Raw genomic sequence first — 18712 nt, 5'->3', positions numbered from 1 at the left:
CTTTAGCTAACAATTTCAGGATAGTTATTTTCAGCAGAGGGTGGTGCTGTGGCTGCAGCCAATCATTCTTGAGTTGACGGAGCAACTGCAGAGTAGCAGGTCTTACCGTAGAATCAACTCCTTAGCGAACACTTTCGTCAGCTGGTAGTCAGCTAGCTAGCAAGCCTGCTAGTTAGCAAAACAAGTTTAGCAAGCTTATCAACTACAAAGCCAGATAACGAATAACAAGCATGAGTAGTTTGAGAACTCGATGCATTAGTTAACCAGCTAACTTGGTAGTTTATTTGCTGGTAGTATTTGTGTTATTCCAAATACTTGTACCACTGATAGATAGGCTAGATAGCTACGTTGCTATCGTTAGCTGCTGCGCTGGAGACAACTGTTTTGGTTACTTAATTAGCTAGCTAGCAGTAATGGCTAACAGAGAACCACGACGACAATATCGCCGTACCCCGGCGAGTATCAAGCAGGAACAAGACGATGACTCGGACGCAGAGGAATCCCAATTGGGATTTAAGAAGTCCGATGGACGTGAATCACAGATCATCCACAGTGGTCACTTCATGGTGTCTTCACCACACATTGAACATCCACCAAAAAAGGGCTACGACTTTGACACAGTGAACAAGCAGACCTGTCAAACTTATCACTTTGGGAAGACAAGTACATCACATCTATCAATAGATGCGTCGTTGACTAAACTGTTCGAGTGCATGACACTTGCATACAGGTATTTTTTTTCTAAAATTAGCTTGTATACCTCTACGACTACGTACCTAACTTTCAATGAGTTGGACGACCTGGCTAGGTCTAGCTTATTGTTAGCTCGTTACCATGAAGTTTCTGCTACCAATCATATAAAATGCTCTAGCTAATGTTGAGCAACTTGCATTTTATATTATGCATAATTCACCGTGATCATCTTAATCACGACTTTATTCAACGGTTCCTCCGAGTTTAGGATAGTGAAAGTGATATGATAGCTCGCTACACTCTATGATTGGATATGGGTGCAGCTTGCAGTCACGAGTCTCAAGTTTCAGGCATCTTGCTCAATACTCAGGGAATGCCGGAGACGATCCATTATAAAGACCCCCACTAAAAAGACCATCACTAACACGACCCCCCCTTTTCCGTATTTTACTTGTGCAAGTCTTGTGCAATGTTGTGGGGGGGAATTAAGACAGCTGCTAGGAGAAACTCAATCTTACATTGTGTGTGCGCAACAGGGAAAGGGCTATTATTAGGGCATAAAAGGCTTTTGCACATTGCTCAAAGGCCCTAACTTAAGTACCCAGGTTGTTGTTTGTGTGAGAATGAAAAACATAAATGGAAAAAAAATGTGTGCAACGATTTACTGATCATTTCAGTGCAACTTAAAAAACTGGTTGATTGGTATGAGCAGATTGTCTGTGGTATCTTGCTTTTCCTTTGTTTTGATCTAGGAAGCGTTAATCTTCCAACTGCTCCCTATGGACTTGTCTGTTCAGTGTTGGGGTTCCGTCTGGAAAGTCCTTTAATGCACCATCAGTGACGTCAGTCTATCATCCAGCCATAGGCGCCGATTTATGTTTTCCTCCGAGGGTGCTCACGGGCGCACGCTGTGATTGGTGGATAGGATATGGAGTAGGGGACTGACAGCGACAAAACCAATCACACTATGACAAACGCTCCACTTAGCACCAACTGCAATGTTTAATTTTAACTGAATGTAGCCTGGCAGTCCGGCACACGTGGGTGCTCAGTATTTTCCGATTTCCTTTTCAGACCTGAGATATCAATCGAATCGTTTGTTTTTATAGTAACCTCATCAACCTCAGACTCATCACATCAGCCTTCATATACAACGTATAGTACCACGAAAAAAAAGACAAATAAAATCTGGTGAGGAGTGGGCGATTCCACAGGCTTACAGCTACACAGTATGGCTACATTCAGTGGCGCCCCCAGGAATTTTGGGCCTCTATTAGTTTTTAAATTTTTTGGGGCCCCTGTCATTCAGGGGCCCTTGGAATTGTCCTAAATTTCCCCCTCTATACGGCGTCCCTGGCTTCATTACCATGGAGGCAATCAAAAATATTTGCACACACTACCGACCGGTTTAGTGTACCGATAGGTGAATGAACACAACGTCTGCTGGTTCCAACATTTCTAGCAGTGCAGAACTCAAACGCTGCTCACAACACAACTAGCACTGTAACCCCCCCCCCCCCAAATAAGTAAATACATTAATATTATGTTCATAATTCCTGATGCTTCCTCTCCTTTTCAGTGGCAAGTTAGTGTCCCCTAAATGGAAGAACTTCAAAGGGCTAAAGTTGCTATGGAGGGACAAAATCCGACTCAACAACGCTATTTGGAGGGCCTGGTATATGCAATGTAAGAGTTTCGTACACATCCGGTGTTTCTCTAAACATTGAAAGCGTACCTGAAGGAAGATGGACATGCATGTGACTTTGAGCAAGGTTGGAACAGAGGGAGGTTCCTGTCTCCTAACTGCAACTCTCAATTATTTTCCCCCCCGATCTTACAGATGTGGAAAAAAGGGAAAACCCAGTGTGCCATTTTGTGACTCCTTTAGATGGGAACATAGACATGGAGGATAACCGCCCAGCCGAGGTAACATCAGACCGGGCCGTCATCCACTTCTCTTCATCCCATGGATAATGTTCGAGCTTCCTTTCAAGAGAAGCCTTATTGCTGATTACCTCTCTCTTGTTCTCTCTCTTGTTCTCTCTCTTGTTCTCTCTTGTTCTCTCTCTCTCTCTCTCTCTCTCTCTCTCACTCTTGTTGTTGCGTTACCCGGCTGTCCCTTCCCTCTACTCTCCACAGGCGATAGCCACGGAGGGGAAGTACTGGAAGAGAAGAATTGAAATAGTCATCAGAGAGTATCACAAATGGAGGACTTACTTCAAAAAGAGGGTATCTTAGAATCAGATTGTGATGCTGTATTTTTTGACGTCTTTTTTTTTAATTTCATAATGCACCACTCACATGACTTGTTTAATTTGTTTTATTAAGCATTCATTTCAGACTTTAATGTAATATAGCTAATAAGATAATTGGCTTGATTATCCAATTGAGTACAGTCGTTTGCTGTGCTTAATTCTCACATGTAAAAACATTGATTTGCGGTTTGTCACAGTTACAGAAGCACAAAGATGATGATCTGTCAAGCCTTCTCAAGGTATATACTACAATATCTGAATATTCTTAGTTTCCATTAGCATACATGCATCTTATGGACATACGGGTACAGTTTCCCAGACATGGATTAGGCCTAGTCCTAAAGTAAGAGAGAAATTCTATGATGATCTTCATTGAAAACGTGTTTAGTGTTTACTAGGCTTATTCATGCCTGAATGTGGTGAACAGTATTAGTTTTGGTCTGCTCTGGGTGTCTATTCTGGGTGTTTTGACTTATGTGCGGTAGCATCTTGCTGATCAAATCTGCAAGATATGTTTGGAGGCATGTGTCTTGTTGCACAGACTAACTTAACCAAGCAAAATATTTTTGATCATAACAATGGGGATGAATAGCTGATACAGAGATTTGGATGTGTTCTTTTAACAATTTTTTATTTTATTTTTAACAACCAGATTTCATCTGCTGAATTAGTGTGTGAATCTTGCATGCTCTCGATACTGACTGGCAGGCTTGTGTTGCATTTCTAACCCTCCAAGGGTCCGGAGGAGCAGTTTTCCCTGTTTGGGGAAGTCTTTCCAGACACCCTCCGTGTCTCCTTTTGGCAGGACGAGGAGCTGGCGGGGCGTCGCATCGCTCGCAGGGGCCGCGACTCTCCCATCCCCATGGAGATGGACTCCCTGTTCGACATGGACGTACTGATGTCTGAGTTCTCAGACACACTCTTCTCAACGCTGGCCTCGCACCAGCCCATAGGCTGGCCCAACCCCAGGGAGATCGGTGAGGAGGGCGCGTCATCAAGCTCAGCCTCTTAGATCACTAAGACACACCAATACACCTGGCTCAAATAAACGGGTCCTTATCTAGCTCTGCAGAAGCCTGGTAATGATCCATCCACCCCATCAGTTTGGATAAAACCATCTCCCAAATGAATACACGAAATGAACACTTGTATCATTCTCCCGTCTATAGACACTCCCTGGTCTGTTGTCACTCTGACATGGGTCCTCTGTTGTCCTCAGCCCATGCAGGAAACGCAGACATGATCCAGCCAGGACTCATCCCCTTACAGCCCAACCTGGACTTCATGGACTCCTTCGAGCCGCTCCAGGGTAACCGCAGGGGGCCCACAGGGGGACACAGCAACATAACACCTCCCCCCACGTTTGTTTCACCAGGACCCTGGAGCACTGTGTCGTTGTCACTCTGCTGCTCTTAATGCAGCCAGTAGCACGTGTGACGGTTGCCACGGTAGCGTGTGTTTTTACTAATCGGTGACTAACCCCGCGACTTTCTTCCAGACTTATTTCACCGCCAGCCTGTGTTATACTCCGCTTCCCTCACTGCTCAGTCTGTCTCTGCTGTCCCCAGTAGCAGCTGTCAGACACAGGTAAACCCCATGCCTCACAACCTTAACACACACACACACACACGCACACCCTTAACACACACCCTTAACACACACACACACACGCACACCCTTAACACACACACACAAACCCTTAACACACACACACATGCACACCCTTAACACACACACACACGCACACCCTTAACACACACAGCCCTAACACTGTCTAGAGGAACAGGTATAGCTCAGTGGCAGTGAGGCCTTCTGACCACAGATCAAGTAGGTGGTGCCACACTGCTTCTCGTCCTCTAGCTAATCTGTGTGTGTCTCTTCTCATGACTTCAGGCTCAGCTCCTCCCCTCCATGCACCTGTCGACTGATCTGGGCCCCCCCCCAGACCCCCTGTCCCTCTCCTCCCCCCTGTCCCTCCCCTCCCCCCTGCCCCTCACCTCCAGCATGCCTGTTCAGGCCAGCGGGACTTCTGGATGCCCTGCCTACATGCACGATTACCTGCCCCTGTTCCCAGGTCCCATAGGCCCCAGGGCTCCAGCGGTCTCCCCTCTCAACCAGACCGCCCCCCGTCCCCCCCTGCCCCCGGCCAGCCGTCTGGAAGAGACCCCGTCCCAGACGGTCATCACACACACAGCCTCCCCCTCCCCCAGTGTCTCGCCCAGAGACTCCGCCCCCTCCTTCAGTGTCCCGCCCAGAGACTCCGCCCTCTCCTTCAGTGACCCGCCCAGAGATTCCGCCCCCTCCTTCTGTGTCCAGCCTAGAGACTCCGCTCCCTCCTTCAGTGTCCCGCCCAGAGATTCCACCTCCTCCTTCAGTGTCCCGCCCAGAGACTCCGCCCCCTCCTTCAGTGTCCCGCCCAGAGACTCCGCCCCCTCCTTCAGTGTCCCGCCCAGAGACTCCGCCCCGTCCTTCAGCCACGCCCCAGACTTCTGCTCCCCCTCCAGCCACGCTCCTCCCCTCCAGCCCCAGGGTCCCTCGCCGCCCCCGCTCCGCCAGCACCCCCAGACTTTTGCCCTGCCCAAACCAATCCACCCCTCCAACTCCAGCAAAAAAACACGCCACGTACAGAGGATCGTTCCGGCCAATCCTCTCCCCTCCTCCTCACACCTCATCCTGACAGGTTAGTCCACTTTCACCTCTCTCCACACGGTGGCGCCGATACCTGTCTTCAATTCCTCTCAAGGGCTGCTACGACTGCTGACTGAGAACTTGAGTTATTTAATAAGGAAATACTCACGTGCGCAGAAGTAATGTTCTTGTTAGCTCTACCAGCCTCATGTAACCCAGCACCCCTCCCTGTCCTCCCTGCCCCCCTGTCCTCCCTGTCCTCCCTGCCCCCCTGTCCTCCCTGCCCCCCTGTCCTCCCTGCCCCCCTGTCCCCCCTGTCCCCCCTGTCCTCCCTGTCCTCCCTGTCCCCCCTGTCCTCCCTGTCCCCCCTGTCCTCCCTGTCCCCCTGTCCTCCCTGCCCCCCTGTCCCCCCTGCCCCCCTGTCCTCCCTGCCCCCTGTCCCCCCTGCCCCCCTGTCCTCCCTGCCCCCCTGTCCCCCTGTCCTCCCTGGTCCCCCCTGTCCTCCCTGCCCCCCTGTCCTCCCTGCCCCCTGTCCCCTGTCCCCCCTGCCCATCAGCTCCTTTCCCAGGGCACACTGGAGCAGTGCTGGTCACCCAGAGCCCCCTGAAGCCAGATGCGGTGCCCTCCAACATGGTCCTGGCCGGCCCGCCCAGCCTGGCACCGGTAGGAGCCCACCTGGCCTAACTCTCCTGTGGTTGGGGCCCTGAGCCCAGTAGGAGAGCTCGATGGTAACACTGTGTGTCCTGGTCTCTCTCTCTGTCAGTCTCAAGGGTTCCACATCCTGCCCCAAACTCACAAGGCTCAGCAGCTCATCGTGCCTAAAGAGGAGACCAGGCACAAGACTACAGCGCCCTCAGGAGCTGGTGAGATGATCTTTCCCTCTCTCTCTGTCCTTCTCTCCGTCTCTCTCTTTCTTTCTCTGTCTCTCTCTCTTCTCTCTCTCTTTTTCCTCTCTCTCTTTCTCTCCTTCTCTCTCTGTCCCGTTCTCTTTCTCCTCTCTCCTCTCTCTCTCTCCTCTCTCTCTCTCTCTCTAGCCTTTCAAAGTAACAACAGAGTCTAGTGTGGTACTTTGACGTGTGGTGTGTTTCAGCACTGGACGGGCTGGGCTCGGGCCAGGGCTCCCCCTGTGGCTCGGAGCAGGCCCCCAGCCCCCAGTCCCCCCTCAGCAGCACGGCAGCTCTCTCCAAGAACGAGTCCAACCAGGTGGGTGTGTGTGTGTGTGTGTGTGTGTCAGTATGCATGTGTAACAGTCTGTCTATCTAGCAGTCACATTCTTAATGGAGGGATAATACTTAGAACAGATTGAATATTATGAAAAATGATTTATGAATAATTTGTTTACATATTAATAATAAATTCAGTTCCAATTCAGTATGATAAATGGTCAACAGTCAGCCAATGTCAAAGCTGTATTTAAGCAAAACAGGGTCTATATCCCCCCAAAAACGTATGTAAGTTTGAACACAAAAGAACAAGGGTCAGCAATGCCTGCTTGGGTGTGTCTGCGCTCGCCCTGAAAAACGTTTCGGCACTTCGTCCTCGTCATCCTTCCCACCTTCTGCCCCAGAGTCGCCGAGGGACCCACATCTCCACTGAGCAGAAGAGACGCTTCAACATCAACATTGGCTTCAAGACGCTCTGCAACATGGTTCCCTCCCTCAAGTCCCAGTCAAACGTAAACCCAGACCTCTGTTCCTCGATCCTCGTCGTTGTGAAGGTGCAGGGGACAGCGGTGACCCTCTCTCCTCTGTGTCGTGTCTCCAGATCAGCAACGCAGCCACGCTGCAGAAGACTGTGGAGTATGTGGGAAAGCTACAGCAGGACAGACAACACCTGCAGGAAGAGACCAAGAGGCTCCGCGAGGAGATCGAGGAACTCAATGCTTCCATAAAGTAGAAACACGACTGTCACTGTATGAAGGACACCTGTGTCTCCTGTTAGTGGAGACCTGAGGGGGAGACAGAGAGGAGAGACCTGAGGGGGAGACAAGAGAGGAGAGACCTGAGGGGGAGACAGAGAGGAGAGACCTGAGGGAGAGACCTGAGGGAGAGACCTGAGGGGGAGACCTGAGGGGGAGACAGAGAAGAGAGACCTGAGGGGGAGACAGAGAGGAGAGACCTGAGGGGGAGACAGAGAGGAGAGACCTGAGGGGGAGACAGAGAGGAGAGACCTGAGGGGGAGACCTGAGGGGGAGACAGAGAAGAGAGACCTGAGGGGGAGACAGAGAGGAGAGATCTGAGGGGGAGACAGAGAGGAGAGACGTGTATAGAGAGCTAAGGCAGATCTGGTAACGTTTATGTCTGTCTAAATCTTGGCCTCTCCTTTCTCTCTCCCTCACCCCCACCCCCTCTCTCCATCATCCAATCACGTGTCTCGCAGCACGTGCCAGGAGCAGTTGCCCGCTACAGGAGTGCCCATAACACGACACCGCTTCGACCACATGAGGGAGAAGTTTGACGAGTATGTGAAGAGTCGCACGCTTCAGAACTGGAAGTTCTGGATTGTATCCTTAAAAAAAAAACTACTTTGTTGAGTTTTGTGTTTTCCTTAAATCTTTATTTTAACCTGGTAAGCACACAGGGGCCCAGGGGCCTATATTACAGTCGCAAACAAGCTTCTTAAAGTCAAAACGTTAATGTGTACTGATGCAAGTTTCTACTAAATTCTGATTGTATGATTAGATGCCCCATGCCAAAACAGTTTCATGCTGTTTGAGTTAAAAGACAACTTTAGGCACAGGGGAAAAAAACATAAAATTCCAAACCAGTCATCAAAGGGTATCTACGCTATGTAGGGCTCTGAGGACTTGAGCTGATCATCAGATTGCATCTGTTTAACCTCCACTTCATGAATTTGACCTTTGACCCACTTGTCACAGTTCAGCATCATCATCAAGCCCCTGTTTGAGTCGTTCAACGGCTCGGTCTCCATCACCAGCAAGGGGGAGCTATGTGAGAGCACCCTACAGTGGCTGGAACGACACTGCTCTCTACCCGTGCTGAGGCCCAGTGAGTAGCAGTCACGCTAACACAGCCTCTCTCCACCCTGGTCCTCTGGACCCACTGCCCTGCTTGATTGAGATGTTTCCCTGCTTCAACACACCCGAGTCAAAAGAATGATCGTTATCAGACTTCTGCTGAGTTTCCTGACAACCCGTTTATTTGAACCCCAGAGGCATTGGGGATTTATTTCACGCTAGAGAAAGTTGAATCATGGTTCCATAACGAATCTTGGGTTCTCCAGTATCTTTAGATCGCTGAAAGTCACTTCTTCCTCCTTTTGTTATCGTGTTGTCTCTTCCTGTGCTTGCGTCTCGCCGGTCAGAGGATGTGATGACAGGGGGAGGGGTGGAAAAGTCACATGTCTTATCGCCAGGGCTGGATCCAGTGGGGTGCATTGACGGGAACTTATTTTTTGAGGGGGCACAGCATTCCATTGGGGGGGGGGGGGGGGGGGGGGGGGGGGGGGGGGGGGGGGGCAAATGGAATGCTGTGCCCCCTCTCAAAATAATTGGGTTATAAAGTATAAAGAAGAAATACTGGCATTGGCTATAAATTAAATATCAAGGTGTCTGCACTTTCTTGCCGTATATGCAGTTCTGCTCTTATTTTGATTCTCATAAATGCTTTGTAAATGCGTGCCCGTCCTCCCTTGTGAGGGTAAAATGCCAAGTCTGCCAGTCCTTAAGCTTCCTGTCACCAAGGACCCTGAGCTTGCATTACACTCCAGCTTCTCAATCAGGAACTCCTAACCCTTGTTTAATTATTTAGTACAGTGGTTCTCAACCCTGGTCCTCGGGGACACCTGTCCTGCATGTTTGAGATGTTTCTTGGCTCCAACACACCTGATTCAAATGCATATTCTTTACCAGGCTTCTAAAGTGCTAGATAACAATCCATTCATTTGAATCGGGTGTGTTGGAGCAGGAAAACATCTAAAACATGCAGGACCGGGGGGGGTCCCTGAGGACCAGGATTGACAAACACTGATAAGTGAACAGGAAGTTATGCAAGTCGAGTTAGCTAGTATGCTAGTGGGTATGGACGGCGTGAAGTAACGGTTCATGTCTTACTGTTTCTTTGTTTGGTTTTACAGCGGTGCTCGGGACCCTCAGGCAGCTTAGCACCAGTACCTCCATCCTCACCGACCCGGCCTTGCTACCCGAGGAAGCCAGACAAGCTGTTGCAAACTCCCACAACAGTTCTGGAGACTCCTAGCTGCTTAGTCAAGCGGGCGAGCTCATCACAAATTACTCTCACTTCACGTCCAAATCGACCCTTCAAAAAAACACTTTGAAAAAACGTCGAAAAATAAGACCTCACCAGCTGGCCTTTGGAGTAAAGTTCCAAAGAGATTACTCCAGTCTTCCTCTCAGTCTAGATTTTCATCGCACACAGAAAAAAGCACAAGATTTCTGCCTTATTCTCACTGAAGGATTTTATTCCTTCACATTGGCTAGGGTGTCAATAACGTTAATCTTTGAAAATGTCAAAGTCATATTTTCAAAGAATATGTGAAATGTGCATGCAGAAAAAGGTTTGAATCTCTGCAAAAGCATCCTCTGCTGTCAGGGGCAACCGAGTGACGTATGATGCCAATCACAGTCAGCTGTTCAGGGTTTTTAGTTCAAATTAGATTCTTACCGTGATGTTTTTATGGTTTGTTTTATGTGAGGTAGAAATAGTTTAAAGAAAGAAAGAAAAGCTATCTTAAAAAGGGAAAACAAAAGAATAAGTTTACTTTTTGTTGACGAACGACGTGCACGGGAGACGCGGATCTTACCGTGAAACCGAGTGAAAAACGTTTCCGAGCTTGAAGGATTATTGTAAAGTGTTTTTCTCTTGTGTTCGTCGCATTGTGGAGCTCAACCACATGCACGTGTGCCAGTCCTGGTGCTGTAAAACCCTGTTCCCGAAGTGTTCCAGCCAGATGGAGGCAGCGTGCGTGGAACGTTGAAGCTACTCTTGCGTCTTTTCATGTGCTGGGCTGTTCCAGCGCTACTGAACTCTTCAGGGGTCAATCGGAGAGACACCACGCCTTGACAGGATGGTCTGCCAGACTGGACTGATAAAATACAAACTTCTCTACCTGTCAGTGATGTGGCAGTGGAAATATAACCATACAAAACAAGCGTCAATGGAGCTTCGCTGAATGTACAGGTGCTTTGTTACTTTTCGATATATTTTTTTGAAAGAAATTGTATTTGTTCACTCAGGGATGCACTGGTGAGCATCAATATAACTATAACCAAAACGAACAAAATAAATCAGGATGTCTTCACAAAACACAGCAGTGAACATGTCACGTACAATGCCTATACGTGTTTTTCTTTCTTATTTTTTCATAATCAAATCTAACTTCATGTAACGTTCTGTGAGCAAATGGCATCTTATTTATTACTTCGTTTTTCAGTACGGGGATAATGTCAGACATCTTCTGGCATCTTTCGGTGTTTTTTGTTCAACACCCCTTAGTGGTTATTCATGGAACACAAGAGCTCGTTACCTTTGTTTTGCAGTATTTATTTATTTTCTGCACAAAACGTTAGTTTACTTTGAATGAAACAAGCACCGTAAATCGGATAGTTTTGTCTGTTTTGGTTTGAATGTTTTGCTTTAGTGGTTAGGAGTCTTAGTTTCTGGAGGTTCTCTACATGTGATGTGCAGATGTGGTCACATTCTTTTGGGATGTGCAGATTGACTTGTGTAATTCCTGTTGCAGAGTACACGATCATTACTTGGACAAAACAAGACAACCAGCCATAATATTGCCCACGTTATTTTCTGTCAAGAATCATGATTTTCTTTTTGTTTTTTTGAGGAGGTGGAAAATTGAACTGTTAGGTCTAGAGGGCAACGATTTGGTAAAAGAAAATATTCATTTATTACATATTGTTTTGGATCTAGCTCATTTTTTCCAATGAAGAAATCAAACTGTTCTTTAATGTTCTTAGGGACCTGAAGTCTGAAATGTCTCCTGCAGGTGAATTCTGAATGAATTCATTAATTCTGCAGTTGTTCAAATCATGACCTTGTTTGAGTCTTGCCTTAAGAGTTGTAAATACTGTCATACTGCTCTAAAAAATAAAATATTTTCCTACATTTATCACTGATCCCCACTAAGTCAATTGAACAATTAAACCTTCTTTTGCATTTGTTTTGACTTTCCCATTAAACAGAAGCGTGATCACCAATACATTGAGATATTTTTATGTTTAATTTAACAAATGTTTATAAATAATTAAAAATAGAATATTTCACCAATAAATAGATACATAATCTGTTTTATAAATACTTAAATTAAAATGGATTGAAAATAAATAAAAAATAAAATAAAGCTGTCTAGTACATTTCAAATATTTTTTCCAGACATTTGACAAGGCCCTTGAGGAGATTTTGAATAAATATTAAGGCTTCAGTAGGGTTGTCATTAAATGGAAGTTGGCATGTTTCTTGTTGGTTGTTGTGGCATCTTAATTCCTCCATTTCGATCATGTCTCTAATCTCTTGATTTATTTCCATGAAGTCATCCGGCAACATGCCTTCTAGGCTCTCCAGCTCTACCACTTTTGTCATGTAACAGCTGAAATTGGAAAGATGATGACAGGTGAACGTTTCGTTTTGACCAGGTTCAAGCATCTTCAGATAGTCAAACTCAGGGATCAGAGAAGGAGCCCCCTCCATGATGTTCCTCTGGTGGAAAGGGAAAAGACAGAAAAAAGGTCAATTATTTCCTGTTGGACCATATTTTGTTTTAGTGAGTGACAGCAATCCGTTGTAGCAAAACCCTCTCCCATTAAGATTCCAGTTAGGAATGTTTACCCTAAACTGACAGAAATAATGATAAAAAAAATGTGTTACTTACAAAGTGTTTTAGTATTCCGTTAACACGTTCAATCAGGGTATGAGTTGGGGTTTCAAGCGGAGCACCTTTAACTTGTGCGATGAACAAGGGTAGCATAATCACTGCTGTGGGAGCACACAAGATCATTATCAAATTAACGTATCAAACAAAGGTAAAACAAAAAAGGCATTTATATATTATCTGGCAAGATATACACATAAAAAAGACGAGTTGAAATGTAAAAGATCTGGATAAAGACACACTTAGGCATTTTTGTCTAACAGATCACACACAGAGTACTACTATGCTTACCGATGAGCTTCATTTCAAAAGATTCAACTGATCAGCTTGATGCGTTCTAATCTCAACCTCTCTTTGGTGCATATTTATGAAGCCTGTAAGATAATAATCAGTAAATTCCTAAATGCGTCTAATGGATGATGAAATCTAGTTGACTGGAAAGTAAACTGTCATTTCAAGAGATGAACGCTTAAAATAGTACATTTACATCCCTCACTGAATTTCTCCTCCCAAGGTTTCTTCAATTTTTTCTCTTTTTCCTTGTTTTCCCTGAGGGTTTAGGTTGGTTAAGGGGCAGTTTTATGGGCGTATGTAAAGCCCTCTGTGACATTGCTTGTAAAAAGGGATGTAAATACATTTTAATTTGATAGTGTCATTATCAAGATGTCAGGCTTTGATTAACAGAAGTTATGAGAGCCACTGTTGACAGGATAATGTAATCACGATAGAAAGGTGAACTGTATTTGGGTTTTTCTACTTCAGACAATAACATAAAACAACATAAATACAGAATTATTTCTACAAAGAAGATGTTGATTATGTTGAATACAGCAAATCGAAACATCATTCCACATAAACTTTTGTTCATAACCAATTTTTCTGACTACAAGAGATGTTTGCATGAGCTATGGATCGGATAAGGTCACAATGTAAAGGTGACATAATAACATTGCCACAGTTTTTCATTTTTCATCAGAATTGGTCATAATTGTCATTACAAAAATAAAGAAATTAGTCATTGAATAATTAGTGTTTTTTCCCCTGCTTATTGGACTGACCAGGGTGAGTAATGGGGTTCCTTCACAAAACACATGGACAGTCCAAAGCAGGGGTTAATTAGAACTCTACAAACTTATGTGTAACTATTTCAACAGTATAACACATCTAAAAACAATGCTAAACAACATATGTTGCCAATATTTTTTTTTTAAGAAGCAAAGATATCATGACATTATTTTATTGACTTTATTTGATTAGATAGTTGTAAGGTTGACACTGAATAAATAACGTAGAATACATTCCCTCGTGTTTTATTGAAGCTCTGTAGTCGTGTAATGTAGACCAGTGGTTCTACCAACGGTCGCCAAGCAACGTCTAACAACCCCTCGATTGTAAACAAGCCACGGAACAGACGAGCCAGTTAGGCCTGTAGAGTTCCTCCAGCCCTGATCCTGTCCATGGCCACTGTGACCCTGTCATCCGTGTTGGACAAACAGATTCGCAGCCTCTGTCTGAAAGACTTCCCATGTGGGTGTGGTACCTGGGTGAGTTCACAAACTATTGTACATGTATAACACAGATTTATATGTATAATGTAACAAAACTACCACTGGTCCACCTGATGGAGAATGCTACCATCAATCCATAGACTTTTCCAGCATGCTAGCTTTACCTTTACAAGTTATCCATTCAGTCATTGGCAGTTATTGTTAAGTAAATGGAATTCAAACTGTCAAGATGTCCCTTTTTGAACGTAAGCTGCTTCTTGTGTTCAGACTAAATCCACCGGTAACAAACACGAGGAGAGGAACTGGGGATATGCGGAAGAGGACGAAGGGAGAGACGGTGCAGAGAAGGAGGAGAAGGAAAGCCTCCGGGACCTCCTGACCTGTCCCATGTCTCCATGGCGACAGGAGGGGTCCTGGAGCCCCCAGGTGTCCACCCTGAGGGAGCTGTGTGTGGGAGGGCCTGAAGGTCGTCCTGATGACACCGTCCACACACACTTCATCACCCTGAGGATCGTGGATAAAGGTGTGAGTAAAAGTAGTAGGCCTGGATCGGGGACTCCCCAATCTGTGTGTCTCCCCCAGCCTTGGGTTACATGACATTTCATTGACTCAGTGGATTTTTTCATCCAAATTGACGTCCAAACAGTGTTTTCTAGAAAGTACAGCAGAAGATCGAGGAGTTAAAAAAAAGTATTTCAGTGGTCAGAGTGTGGGAACAGTGAATCGTAATTGACTGCGATTGAAGTCAATCGCAAAGAGATAGAATGATTCCAATCTAACTATGTAAAGTACAGTTTGTTATTAACGTATATATTCTATTTGTAACCATACAGACACTTGTGTTTGTATGGTTTGTATGTTTTTTTATGCAACTTTGTTTGTGTGGACCAGGTGTCCGTGGTCGACGAAGACCTTTTACGGTTCTCCAGTTTGAGAGAGCTGGTGCTGAGTGCTAACAGTATCTCTGATCTGCATAGCGGCAGTCTTCCCTCCGCCCTCAGAGTGAGTCACTCTGAGTCAGACACACTGCTTACACCAGAGGTGGAGCTATATTCGCAATAATCAGAAGCTTATCTTGTGGAATCACTGACTCTTAACAGAATCGACCAAAAACCTCAGTCTGTGATTTGGAAAGTTTCAGAGTTAAATTCCGATCAAAATCACCTCCATTGTGTTCCAACATCATTGTTACGTGCCAGCCAAAAAAACTTTAGTCTTTCCTTGAAGGCATTGTGTGTTTGTTTGGTAGGTGTTGGAGCTGTATTCCAACCAGGTGTCTGACCTGAAGGGGCTAAGCTGCCATCCGCGGCCCAGCTTGCAGCACCTGGGTCTGGGCGCCAACCGGCTGGGCTCCCCTGCAGACGTCCAGCTCCTCACCGGGGCGTTCTGGTCAGTGCTCGTGTCACAGGCTGGGGGAAGCGAAGCGCATTCCGTTGGGTTCAGATGGCTGAGCAGTTAGGGAGTCGGGCTATTAATCAGAAGGTTGCCGGTTTGATTCCCAGCCGTGCAAAATGATGTGTCCTTGGGCAAGGCACTTCACCCTACTTGCCTCGGGGAGAATGTCCCTGTACTCTGGATAAGAGCGACTGCTAAATGACTAAATGTAAATGTTTTCAGGGACAAGCAGATGTAGAGATGCACCTGTGGCTCTCTTGAGCAGTTTAACGTGGTGTGTCACAGTTTAGTAGTAATCTGCACGATGTAAGGTTTTTGTTTGTATCAAACTTTTCTCCAGGCTAAAAACCAAACAGGGACAGGCCTGTGCAGATAATAATAAGTACATTACAAGTCCTAAAAACCAACAGATGGTTGATGAAGGAACATCCTCCATCGCAACAAACTCAATGTCTAGAATGACTCTGTCTCTCGTCAGTGTGGTGCTCAGCCTAGACTCTCTGTCCACCCCCCCCCATCTCCTCTCCCCCATACCCCCCCCCCCCATCTCCTCTCCCCCATACCCCCCCCCCATCTCCTCTCCCCCATACCCCCCCCCCCATCTCCTCTCCCCCCCGCCTCAGGCCACAGCTGGTCTCTCTGGACCTCAGCTGGTCTGACTTCCAGGGACATCGTATCATGGTGGAGGCCCTGGCCACCCTGCCCTGCCTGAGGACCCTGGTCCTGCAGGGAAACCCCCTCACCCTGACCCCCTCCTTCCCAGGGTTCACCTTGGACAGCCTTCCCCGGCTGCTGTACCTGGACGCTGCCAGGGTCACGCCTGACGATCGTCATCGCTTCAGAGGCCTGGCAAACATGAGAGGTCAGAGGTCAGACTGGCAGGGAACAGGCAGAGCTGGTTCATTATCGTCCAATACACCACTTGACTTTTGAAGATTTGTTCGAACATGATAACACCTCATATCACCACTTGACACCACTTGACTTTTGAACGTTTAAACACACAGCAGCTAGTAGCGCCATCTGCATCTTTGATAAAGATTACCGTTGCTTTTTTGCCTGGTGACGTTTTGCTGAGGTGGGCTGTTCTGGAGTAAGAACATGTCCTGGTCGTGGCCTTGCTCTGTTTGCAGACATGATATTGGACCAGGCGGTTGTCATGGTAACTGTGGGTAAAATGAGGGGTGTTCCTGATCCACTGATTGGTCAGTGTGACAACGCGCCCGAGTTTCCTGTCGTCACTTACACCTACTCTGTCAACTACGAGTTTCTCAACCGACAGCCCTCCGCTGCTGACGTCCAGGTAACCCTTCCAAGTTTATTTATTTACACGTGGTCCTCCTCAACGGCGACATTCTCAGCAGGATTTGTCCTTGAGGTGATGTGATTGTGGCGGGTGGTTGTGTGGCGTTCACGGTGTGGGGCAGCAGGTGAGCGTGGAGGGTGCTTCGCTAGCGGACGCAGCACCAGGCTCTGCAGAGGAGAGACCAGATGCTCCGAAGCCAGATCATGTCATCAGCACCACAGGAAGCGCGGGGAATCCTCACCGTCGTTCCCACAGTGGTAATCCACTTCTAATCGGTGTCTCTCTGATTAACGATTCACATTTCTATTATTTTGTGAGTGTTTGTGTGTAATCGTTTGTGTATGTTTCCATTCTCACCTTTCTAACTCTACTCCATGTTTGTTTATTTTCCACCAGTGGTAAAACACAGCACACCGAAGCTGGTGTGGGCAGAGACCATGGACTTCTGCCACACTGGCGTCCACGGTGTTGCCGACCTGGGCCTGCTAAAGAGCTTCCTCCTTGGAGGCCTGTCTCTGACCGTCGAGGAGGAGAAGGTTAGAGCTGAACCAGAGCTGCTGTGTGGAGAAAGAAGCAGAAAGACTAACAGGAAGTCCGGTTGTGATTTAATTTTATTTTTTCCAGGTCCTATCTTGGCCTGCCCCAGACCTAAACCTTATCCCAGGACCCAAACCCAACCCAGACAAGAAAGGGGGCAAAGATGTGAGATTACTCAATCATGTGTTACTCTTGTATATTTCAGTCTAAATATATTATGTAAACATCTAAATACAGAGATATTTATAGAGACTTTTTAAAGGTTACAATAAATATTTTCTAATAAAATATTTTTTAATCTAAAGGTTGAAAAATATTAGTGACAAGAAGTTTCACACTTTTTTCTACGAATGAAAATATATATTCGAAAAAAAGTTCGAAAGATTTCAAAATGTGTGTAAAAAAAGTGTGTGACGGATCGGCCTGTTTTTGTTTCTTTCACAGTGTGTAGGCCCCGTAAGCAAAACCGGCTCCGTGCCAAAATCGAAAGACAAGAAGAAGAAGGAGTCGACGGCGGACCTGATCCCAGACGCTCCGATCCGGAGGGCTCTGGGCTCGGTCCACGTACCCCTCCAGGACCTCTCCATGGGGGGTCACAGGGTCACGGTCCTGTGTGACCTGGGGGTGCAGCAAACAGAACACGGGGTGAGGACCACGGCTTCAAGAGAGAAGGTAGATCTACGCTCCTGCGGCGCACCCTCGAAACGTAAAACGTTGTAGTTATATCTAGGCATAGGTAGTCCATCTTTATTTATACTAGTTTATGTATCCTTAGTATAGTTAGACCATATATCTAAATTTAAGATTCCTATATGTTTATTGTATGCACCCTCCTGCCAAAGCAAATTCCTTGTCTGTGCAAACTTTCATGGTGAATAAATCCCTTTCTGATTCTGATTTACTTTATGAAATGTTGCTAAGAATGTTGAGCTGGCATGGGATTAGGGGTTTATTTTATTCATAGGATCAGTACAGACCACTAGAAAACTATAGAGAGGAGCCAGGATCTATAATTCCAATATAGCTGTACTTGTAGTTTACAAATGAGCAAATTAACCTGAAACTTGGAACATTTAGCATGTACAGCCCACAGCAGCAGAACGTGAAGCAGTGCTGTACGTTTCTCACCAGGAGTCGAGTAAGAAAACCAAAGACGAGAAGAAGAAGGAGGAGAAGAAAGGAAAGGCCGCAGACCAGAAGAGCGCTACAGCCCCTAAAGGTCAGAGGTCACGCGTAACCCAACATAACTCCCAGTAGTGTCGGTAGCACGTGAGGCTAACGGTTAAACAGTCATAACTGCCGTTCGGTAGGTAAGGGGAAAGGACGTAAGGAAAGTGAGATGGACGTGCACGCAGAAGACGCTGTTTCCAACCAGCCTGAGCCCATGTCTGTGGAGTTCACGGTGCAGCTGGAGAAATGGCTGTCCACTTCAGACGCCCAACAGCCACTACACAACCTAGTCCTCACAGGCTGAAACCAGAAAAACTAAAAAGGTACAGGGGGAAATAAACAGTCTTTCAAATTAC

The 18712-nt window shown here is 46.5% G+C and overlaps 2 protein-coding genes across 3 annotated transcripts; both read left to right on the top strand.

The window, feature by feature from the left end:
• Positions 1-81: 81 nt before the first annotated feature.
• Positions 82-11681, top strand: LOC124464874 (MLX interacting protein). 2 transcript variants are annotated; one of them, XM_047016773.1, is made up of 17 exons: positions 82-730; positions 2273-2379; positions 2534-2619; positions 2833-2922; positions 3152-3187; positions 3685-3925; positions 4168-4257; positions 4447-4535; positions 4842-5628; positions 6133-6239; positions 6340-6439; positions 6667-6779; positions 7144-7251; positions 7341-7468; positions 7956-8079; positions 8455-8584; positions 9672-11681. In XM_047016773.1, the coding sequence occupies exons 1-17, from the start codon at positions 414-416 to the stop codon at positions 9791-9793; spliced, it is 2775 nt and encodes a 924-aa protein (XP_046872729.1). In that variant the 5' UTR covers positions 82-413; the 3' UTR covers positions 9794-11681. The 2 variants fall into 2 exon arrangements, with proteins under 2 accessions (XP_046872729.1, XP_046872728.1); XM_047016772.1 differs by having other exon boundaries at positions 3146-3187.
• Positions 11682-13897: 2216 nt separating this feature from the next.
• Positions 13898-18660, top strand: LOC124464774 (leucine-rich repeat-containing protein 43-like). The gene is made up of 12 exons (XM_047016606.1): positions 13898-13988; positions 14268-14473; positions 14840-14950; positions 15198-15337; positions 15967-16205; positions 16477-16646; positions 16771-16906; positions 17046-17185; positions 17274-17351; positions 17631-17858; positions 18318-18405; positions 18497-18660. Exons 1-12 carry the CDS (start codon positions 13898-13900, stop codon positions 18658-18660), a joined length of 1791 nt encoding a protein of 596 aa, XP_046872562.1.
• Positions 18661-18712: the final 52 nt, after the last annotated feature.

Source organism: Hypomesus transpacificus, unplaced genomic scaffold (genome assembly GCF_021917145.1).
Source record: "Hypomesus transpacificus isolate Combined female unplaced genomic scaffold, fHypTra1 scaffold_42, whole genome shotgun sequence".
In the NCBI taxonomy this organism is placed as follows: Eukaryota; Metazoa; Chordata; class Actinopteri; order Osmeriformes; family Osmeridae; genus Hypomesus; species Hypomesus transpacificus.
The sequence above is the reverse complement of the archived record's forward strand: the minus strand, read 5'-3'. Positions and strand labels throughout refer to the sequence as shown.

Excerpts from the sequence above, each read along its gene's own strand:
- LOC124464874 (XM_047016772.1), top strand. The coding sequence starts at position 414 with ATGGCTAACAGAGAACCACGACGACAATATCGCCGTACCCCGGCGAGT. Across the intron at positions 7,252-7,340 it reads CCCTCAAGTCCCAGTCAAAC|ATCAGCAACGCAGCCACGCT; the intron begins GTAAACCCAGAC and ends TCGTGTCTCCAG. Across the intron at positions 7,469-7,955 it reads GAACTCAATGCTTCCATAAA|CACGTGCCAGGAGCAGTTGC; the intron begins GTAGAAACACGA and ends CGTGTCTCGCAG.
- LOC124464774 (XM_047016606.1), top strand. The coding sequence starts at position 13,898 with ATGGCCACTGTGACCCTGTCATCCGTGTTGGACAAACAGATTCGCAGC. Across the intron at positions 14,951-15,197 it reads GTCTTCCCTCCGCCCTCAGA|GTGTTGGAGCTGTATTCCAA; the intron begins GTGAGTCACTCT and ends TTTGTTTGGTAG. Across the intron at positions 17,859-18,317 it reads CCACGGCTTCAAGAGAGAAG|GAGTCGAGTAAGAAAACCAA; the intron begins GTAGATCTACGC and ends GTTTCTCACCAG.